The sequence below is a fragment of the Cervus elaphus genome, unplaced genomic scaffold (genome assembly GCF_910594005.1).
Source record: "Cervus elaphus unplaced genomic scaffold, mCerEla1.1, whole genome shotgun sequence".
Lineage (NCBI taxonomy): Eukaryota > Metazoa > Chordata > Mammalia > Artiodactyla > Cervidae > Cervus > Cervus elaphus.
Window position 1 is genome coordinate 51,044 of NW_025316765.1, and position 9,489 is coordinate 60,532.

Consider the following 9,489-nt stretch of genomic DNA (forward strand, 5'->3'; position numbering starts at 1 on the left):
CTGTTGCTCAGACCGTGAACACCTTATTGCCAAATTCAGACTTAAGTTGAAGAAAGTAGGGAAAACCACTAGACCATTCAGGTATGACCTAAATCAAATCCCTTATGATTATACAGTGGAAGTGAGAAATAGATTTAAGGGACTAGATCAGATAGGCAGAGTGCCTGGTGAACTATGGGTGGAGGTTCGTGACACTGTACAGAAGACAGGGATCAAGACCATCCCCATGGAAAATAAATGCAAAAAAGCAAAATGGCTGTCTGAGGAGGTCTTACAAATAGCTGCGAAAAGAAGAGAAGCCAAAAGCAAAGGAGAAAAGAAAAGATATAAGCATCTGAATGCAGAGTTCCAAAGAAGAGCAAGGAGAGATAAGAAAGCCTTCCTCAGTAATCAATGCAAAGAAATAGAGGAAGACAACAGAATGGGAAAGACTAGAGATCTCTTCAAGAACATGAGAGATACCAAGGGAACATTTCATGCAAAGATGGGCTTGATAAAGGACAGAAATGGTATGGACCTAACAGAAGCAGAAGATATGAAGAAGAGGTGGCAAGAATACACAGGAGAACTGTACAAAAAAGACCTTCATCACCTAGATAATCACGATGGTATGATCACTCACCTAGAGCCAGATATCCTGGAATGTGAAGTCACATGGGCCCTAGAAAGCATCACTATGAATAAAGCTAGTGGAGCTGATGGCAATCCAGTTGAGCTATTTCAAATCCTGAAAGATGATGCCGTGAAGGTGCTGCACTCAATATGCCAGCAAATTTGGAGAACTCTGCAGTGGCCACAGGACTGGAAAAGGTCAGTTATCATTCCAATTCCAAAGAAAGGCAATGCCTAAGAAGGTTCAAACTACCGCACAACTGCACTCACCTCACACGGTAGCAAAGTAATGCTCAAAATTCTCCAAGCCAGGCTTCAGCAATACATGAACAGTGAACTTCCAGATGTTCAATTTTCCTTTAGAAAAGGTAGACGAACCAGAGATCAAATAGCCAACACCCGCTGGATCATCGAAAAAGCAAGAGAGTTCCAGAAAAACATGTATTTCTGCTTTAATGACTATGCCAAATCCTTTGACTGTGTGGATCACAATAAGCTGTGGATAATTTTGAAAGAGATAGGAATACCAGACCACCTGACCTGCCTCTTGAGAAACCTGTATGCAGGTCAGGAAGCAACAGTTAGGGCTGGACATGGAAGAACAGACTACTTCCAACAATCTCATCCTCTGTCCTCCCCTTCTCCTCCTGCTCTCAATGTTTCCAAGCATCAGGGTATTTTCCAATGAGTCACCTCTTTGCATCAGGTGGCCAAAGTATTGGAGTTTCACCTTCAACATCATTCCTACCAATGAACACCCAGGACTGATCTCCGTTAGGATGGACTGCTTGGATATCCTAGCAGTCCAAGGGACTCTCAAGAGTCTTCTCCAACACCACAGTTCAAAAGTAGCAATTCTTCTGTGCTCAGCTTTCTTTATAGTCCAACTCTCACATCCATACATGACCACTGGGAAAACCATAGCCTTGACGAGACGGACCTTTTTTGACAAAGTAATGTCTCTGCTTTTTAATATGCTATCTAGGTTGATCATAAGTTTCCTTCCAAGTAGTAAGCATATTTTCATTTCATGGCTGCAATCACCATCTGCAGTGATTTGGGAGCCCAGATAAATCAAGTCAGCCATTGTTTCCAGTTTTCCCATGTATATGCCATGAAGTAATGGGACCAGAGGCCATGATCTTAGTTTTCTGGGTGTTGAGCTTTAAGCCAACTTTTTCCCTATCCTCTTTCACTTTCATTAAGAGGCTCTTTAGTTCTTCTTCACTTTCTGCCATAAGGATGGTGTACACTGCATATCTGAGGTTATTGATATTTCATCTGGCAATCTTCACTCCAGCTTGTGCTTCCTCCTGCCCAGCATTTCTCATGATGTACTCTGCATATAAGTTAAATAAGCAGGGTGATGATATACAGCCTTGACGTACTCCTTTTCCTATTTGGAACTGGTCTGTTCTTCCATGTCCAGTTCTAACTGTTGTTTCCTGACCTGCATATAGGTTTCGCAAGAGGCAGGTCAGGTGATCTGGTATTCCCATCTCTTTCAGAATTTTCCATAGTTTATTGTGATCCACATAGTCAAAGGCTTTGCTATAGTCAATAAAGCAGAAATAGATGTTTTTCTGGAACTCTCTTGCTTTTTCAGTGATTCAGCAGATGTTGGCAATTTGATAGTTGATTCCTTTGCCTTTTCTAAAACCATCTTGAACATCTGGAAGTTCATGGTTCACATATTGTTGAAGCCTAGCTTGAAGAATTTTAACCATCAATTTACTAGCGTGTGAGATGAGTGCAATTGTGCAGTATTTTGAGCATTCTTTGGCATTGCCTCTCTTTGGGATTGGAATGAAAACGCCTTTCCCAGTCCTGTGGCCTCTGCTGAGTTTTCCAAATTTGGGGGCATATTGAGCGCAGCACTTTCACAGCATCATCTTTTAGGATTTGAAATAGCTTGAGCTAGAATTCCACCACCCCCACTAGCTTTGTTTGTAGTGATGCTTGCTAAGGGCCACTTCACATTGCAGGATGTTTGGCTCTAGGTGAGTGATCACACCACCGTGATTATCTGGGTCATAAGGATCTTTTTTGTACAGTTCTCCTGTGTATTCTTGCCGCCTCTTCTTCATATCTTCTGCTTCTGTTAGGTCCATACCATTTCTGTCCTTTATGGAGCCCATCTTTGCTTGAAATGTTCCCTTGGTATCTCTAATTTTCTTGAAGAGATCTTTAGTCTTTCCCATTCTATTGTTTTCCTCAGTTTCTTTGCATTGATTACTGAGGAAGGCTTTCTAATCTCTCCTTGCTATTGCTTGGAACTCTGCATTCAAATGGGTCTATCTTTCCTTTTCTCCTTTGCTTTTTGCTTGTTTTCTTTTCACAGCTACTTGTAAGGCCTCCTCAGACAGCCATTGTGCTTTTTTGCATTTCTTTTTCTTGGGGATGGTCTTGACTCCTGTCTCTTGTGCAATGTCACAAGCCTCCGTCCATAGTTCATCAAGCACTCTATCAGATCTAGTCCCTTAAATCTATTCCTCACTTCCACTGTATGGTCATAAGGGATTTGATTTAGGTCATACCCGAATGGTCTTGATGAAAATGAAAGAGGAGAGTGAAAAAGTTGGCTTAAAGGTCAACCTTAAGAAAACTAATATCATTGCATCCAGCCCCATCACATCATGACACACAGATGGGAAAACGGTGGAAACAATGACTGAATTTATTTTTGTCGGCTGCAAAATCACTACAGATGGTGATTGCAGCCATGAAATTAAAAGACACTTACTCCTTGGAAGGAAATATGACCAACCTAGACAGCATATTAAAAAGCAGAGACATTACTTTATCAAAAAAGGTCCGTCTGGTCAAGGCTATGGTTTTTCCAGTGGTCATGTATGGATGTGAGAGTTGGACTATAAAGAAAGCTGAGCACAGAATTGATGCTTGTGATCTGTGGTGTTGGAGAAGACTCTTGAGACTCCTTTGGATTGCAAGGAGATCCAAGCAGTCCATCCTAAAGGAGATCAGTCCTAGGTATTCATTGGAAGGACTGATGCTGAAACTAAAACTCCAATACTCTGGCCACCTGATGTGAAGAGGTGACTCATTGGAAAAGACCCTTATGCTGGGAAAGTTTGAGGGCAGGAGGAGAAGGGGAGGACAGAGGGTGAGATGATTGGATGGCATCACCGACTCAATGGACATGGATTTGGGTGGACTCCGTGAGTTGCTGATGGACTGGGAGGCCTGGCGTGTTGCGGTTTATGGGGTGGCAAAGAGTCGGACACGACTGAGTGACTGAACTGAACTGGACTGAATAGATTAGTGGTTTCCTCTTCTTTCTTGCATTTCAGTGTGAATTTGGAAATAAATAGTTCATGGGCCCAGATACCAGGTCTTGGAGAGCCACACCCATCCTAGAAGGAGCCCCTCCCCAATCAATCAGACTGGCATTCTTTGTTTCTAGAAGTTCCCGCCCTAAATGCTCCCTTCCTGAGGTCACAGGGGTGCTGAGTGTGAGGCTGCAGCTCTTGGCTCTTGGACCTGGGTCTCCCTCTTACATTGTTTCAAAAACCCTCACAGGCTGGGTCAGGTAACCTGCTAGTTCTGTCTGTTATGTCTTGGGAATTGTACTGTGGCCTGCACTCTGTAAGGCAGAAAGAAAGGAGGAGAACTCGCAGGGGTGGTCTGCATAGAGAAGGCAGGAAATGTAAGCACCAAACACAGGGTGTGATTAGCATATCAGGTTAGTCTGGATTATCCGCTGCAGACCAGGAAGGAGAAAGTAACAAAGGAGCTCTGAAAACGGCCAAGGGAAACAAGAAAACTATTTCTTCTCGATCATTGCAGCAGTTGCAGATTCAAGAGTTGTGTGGATGCCTTTTAAGTTATTTACTTAACACCCAGATGTGAGTTTGTGATAAAAATCCCCAGAGGAGACACAGAGCTGGAGGAAGAAGAGGAGGAAATGGCAGCTTCTCAGGTAAATGTCCTGTCCCGGGTCTGGGGCTGTGTCTGTTTTTCCTCCTGAAACGCCTGGTCTGAACATCTGCAAACCTTCAATTCTCGGCTTCTAAGTTTTCTACCTAGGGTGTTTGTTGCCAACTGCTTACTTTTTCCAGTTTTTCTTGTATTAGAGAAGACTGGCTCTTTAGACAGTTTCTTCCTTATGTCCCAGAGCCTGTTATCCAATGTATGTATCCTGGCTTTCTATACAGCATGATGAATTCTCAACATTGTTCCATCAGTTTCAATGTTGAACATATTCCCTTTGTGAAAGACCGACACGGGGAGGCACTGGCATAAGGGATTCCCAGTGGAATGCTGTTCTGTGTTGGGATCCTAGGGAAGTAGGGGAAATGCCATGATGAGTTTATATCTGGATGCAACTTCATGTCTTTAGAACAGGAGCAAAAGGCAATGCCCTTGGAAATAGAATGGACTCAGTGGTTCAGATTTTTTTCACAAATAAAAAAAATGTAGTTGAGACTATCCTCTTCCTCTGTGTCAATAAGAAAGACTTACTAATTAAATGTACTAATTAAATGTGTCAGGTAGCAACTGACACGAGAGGTATATATGAAGTGAAATTTGCTTAAAACTAACATTTTTTAATGATAGATTCAGATCACGGTTTCCATAATATTGCCAAAATACCCATGCAGTGGTAATGCATTCTTCCATTTACTTCTAATCCCATGACTCTGATGGTCACTGGTTTAGGTACTTCTGTGAGATTCCCATGCGACGCAGCTCATGTATTTTCCTTTTGTCTTTAATAACTGTCTTGGGAAAAAAGTGAGGGATGTGCCTAAACTATCACAGTTAATGGGGGAATCCCATATGCTCTTAAGTTTCTCTTTGCTTTGGAAGATGACTGTGTTTAGTAGAGATGCTGGGTTTGGGGGATTTTTGTCACCCCAGCCCAGGTCTGGTCATTTCCAGGTACACTCCATGCTCACATCACAGAGTCTCATCACATTTTTTGTATTTTCCAAAATGTTTATAAGAATCTTATTAGTGTTAATCTATGTTCAACTGTATTAAAATTTGAACTATAGCTCTTTGGAAATGATATAGATTTTCAGGAAATTAAAAAATTCAGAACCAGAGCTTTACTTTATGTTACATCATTCTGTATGTCTGTATTCTAGTTTCTTTAAAGAAATAAAAATAATATCACCCCATTATATTTATGTACATTTTTAATAAGTTAAAAAATTTTATCTTATTGACATGACAACTATTCCCTATTAACTATTAATAAGTATATAGTCCCATTATAGTATATGTGTGTGTCCACAAACCTGTTAACATGATTTGATCACTGTTTTTTGATCTATTTTTTTACGATTTCCGGAAGAAGGGAATAGGTACCTACTCTAGTATCCTTGCCTGGAGAATCCTATGGACAGAGGAGCTATTATTTCTGTTGCACATTCAAGATTCTGTAAAAATTGTCAGAAAGATATACAGTATATACTAAATAGTTAAAATGATTCTTGCTGCAAGGTTACTATCCTATAAGACCTGTAAAATCTGTAAAAGACTTAAAGTTCAGACTTAAGTGTGAATTCTTCCCTACTGTTCTCCTTCATTGCTGTTCAGAATGGTCATTTGTGGAGCAGAATTTGCAACATTACTAGTTCAAATAAGCTTGGTAAAAATGTGGCACAATTTCTCCACTCCAGAACTCTTGGATCAGAATCTGCTTTTTAAAATGTTTCCTGGTTTTTGGTAGACAATTTTTCCTGGGTCACACGAGTACAACACTCAAAAATAAATATGCCAGTGTTGATCTGAATACATTATAATTTCTCTTCCACATCAGAATAGTTTCTTGTGAATCATATCCTCTTTTCTTGGGGTTAAAAATGTGGTAGAAAATGTTACTGTGTGATACCAGAAACTGCACTAAATCAAAATGAGTTCTCTGAAATTACTGCTTTCGTTTAGGGTCAGGTTAGGAAGTCTTCTCTTGGCCATATGACAGTCAGTCAATCAGTCAGTTCAGTCATTCAGTCATCAGTCCTGTCTGACTTTGCGATCTCAGTTGTGTCTGACTCTTTGTGACCCCAAAGTACATGCATGTGTACTTTGTATTTCAGGGGCGGCTGACATTCCAGGATGTGACCATAGACTTCACTCAAGAGGAGTGGGAATGCCTGGACCTTGGTCAGCGGGAATTGTACAGGGATGTGATGTTAGAGACCTATGGGAACCTGGCCTCCTTGGGTGAGGAGAACTGCCTTCCAGAATCCCTTTTCCACCACTGGGTTTGGTTCCTGCATTTCTAGAATGTCTCCTGGAATTTTCTGCTTCCACCAACACCTTCAGATCCCTGCTTTCTAGCAGGAAATGGGTATTTGTGAGTTTAGAAAGAAAGCCTTCATGGTGATTCAGTATGATTCTAACCTTTTTCTTCCCTGATGTAATCTGCCTCCTTCACTCTAGTGTGGTGGTGATTGAATCAGTTCTGTGGTATTAAATAGTGACACCTTCCTCTTAAAATCACATTTACACTACTTACTTTAGCCTTGTAGTACTTGACCAGAATCTCAGGATCTGATTTTTATGTATTTGTTAGCATTGTAAGGGTGCTTTCAATAAAGTATTTGGGGAAATCATCCTCTAGGCTGTATTAACATTCACCCGTGTGTTCTCTTCTCACACAAATACATATTGGGTTGGAAACTTATGAATCTCTAGCAAAACAAATATTCCTTTCTCTGATGAACAGGTCTTGTGGTCTCTAAGCCAGACCTGGTCACCTTTCTGGAGCAAATGAAGAATCCCTGGGATGTAAGGAGAATGGACACAACAGCCAGATACCCAGGTAGGTGTGAATGGATGGAGCTGATGACTCAAGTGAGAGGTCCAAGGAGCAGTGAGGAAGTCAGCCTTTGTCCTGTGGATTGGGAAGACGTGCTCCATTGGAAATGATTTTGGAGAACTCTGGGTTCATTTCTGTTGCTGTCATAGATGGACATTGCCTGGCTCCTTCTGCCTCTCAATCATTCATGAATTCAGCTCCATGATTACTTTTCCCATTCACAGTGAGAATTCAAATTCTCTTCTTGGCTTGTGACAACTTGCATGAGTTGGCTGCTCTTTCATTTCTTGGGGGTCCTAGGAAAACTGCCCATTGATGAATAAATATAAGATGCTCTTTTTAAAGTTTGTTTCTACCTCTAGAAAGAAGTGTTTGAGTGGAATTGTAAACAAACTACCAATACTCTAGGAATATTGGAGACAAAATTTATTTTCTGATTTATATTTTCTAACACTGGAAGCTACAAATATGACCTTATACATTTTAAACTCATTTCAATGTATAAAGCAAAACCTCCATAAAATGAGAGAATGCAAATCTCTGAGTTACACCAATGTTTCACTTTTCTTTATGTGAACTCATTTTAAATATCTGAAGTGTATTTGCCACAATTCCTCAATGGTAAAATACTTTAATGTATTCAATTAACTCAAAGATTTTTTAAATAAATTGGCAAAATAGTTTAGAACATTTCCCACCATATTTCTAATGGTTGTTTGAAACTATTAACATTTTAGATCATATAAAGTAGTCCTTTTAAGTCCTTTAAATCCTTATTGGATTTAAATATTTATTGTTTTACAATTTGTGCTCTTGTACAGCAAAGAGAATAAAGTATACATATAAATAGCCACTCTATGTTAGATTTCCTTCCATTTGGGTCTCCGCAGGGAACTGAGTAGAGTTCTCTGTGATCCCAACACATTTTTTAAAATCTCACTTCTTATTTAATTGCTTAAGACTTTACTATCTTGTTTCTTATCAGCTGCCCCAGACTTTATTAATTTATCTCATTTGTTATCAGTTTCCAATGGCCCTCAGTTTCCAATTAGTTGTCTGTCGATATCATTTACGATTTTTAGATACAAACATCTAATAGAATGTGTTTCAATAAAACACAAGTGGTAAGAAGTGGGTTAAAGAATTGGAAGGCACCTAGCACTTCTGAAAATGTTTGGTGTCTCCATTTAAGACGACTTAGGGCAAAAGGTAATCATTAGACTGCGTGTCTCCGCTTCATTTAATGGTTCTTGTAGCTTATTATTTTGCCCCTTCCTCTGCTCCACACTCTTTGTCCCCTGGTTTTATTACGTTTTCTGTGTGTGTGGTCTCTGCCCTGAAGGCTGCAGGATCCTAGTTCCTCTTGTTTCTTGTGCCTGCCCTTTAGGGGCTCAGTTTGGTCCTGAGGTTTGTGCCCTGATCCCCTTGATGGGCACTTGATTGCTGTAACCGAGCCTGCCCTGGATATTGAGAAGAGCTTCCCCATCGCTCTGTGGCTATCACTGCCCTGTCTGTGGTGGGTCTGCGCCCTGGTTGGTGGAACAGAGCCCCCAGATCTGTTTCTTCACTGTGATGCTGATCTGTGGTGGAGGCAGGTGGGATTGGAGCACACCCCCGGGAGAGAAGCCCCTGAGGATTGCTGCTCTGGGGATGTTTCCCTTCGAACGTGCTCTGTGCGTCACTTTCACCCACTGGGTGAGTCTCGTGTGACCCTGGTTGGCCCTGATCTTGGCCCCACCTCACCCATGGGTATGCCGGCACACGGCCCTGGGGTCTCTCAGATGTTGTTCTCCCCGGGTCACCAGCATAGATCCCCTGAACTCAGGGCCTAGGTCCCAGGTGCTGTGGTGCTGTGGGGGCAGCTCAGACTCTGGCCTGGTCCCGTCCCCTCGTGTCCGAGCCCACAAAGTCTACAGTTGCTAAAGCCACACCTGCTGTGACCGGCGGAGTCCCCCTTGTCCTTCAGATGCTCTGTAGGGGCTGAGTTGACAAAGCCAGTTGCCTGTGTAAAAGCGCGGTTAGTGTAGCTGCGAGCAGAGACCTCAGCTTTTCTTCCTTAACCCTGGGGCTCAGCTGTGCTTTGAGCT

The 9,489-nt window shown here is 41.7% G+C and overlaps 1 protein-coding gene across 1 annotated transcript; it reads left to right on the plus strand.

Moving 5' to 3' along the window:
- Positions 1-4,020: 4,020 nt before the first annotated feature.
- Positions 4,021-9,097, plus strand: LOC122691381 (putative protein ZNF720; the record flags this gene model as incomplete). Its single annotated transcript, XM_043897957.1, has 4 exons — positions 4,021-4,552; positions 6,678-6,804; positions 7,310-7,437; positions 8,948-9,097. Coding segments are annotated over exons 1-4 (420 nt in total), but the record flags the coding sequence as incomplete, so codon positions are not given.
- Between the last annotated feature and the right edge of the window lie 392 nt (positions 9,098-9,489).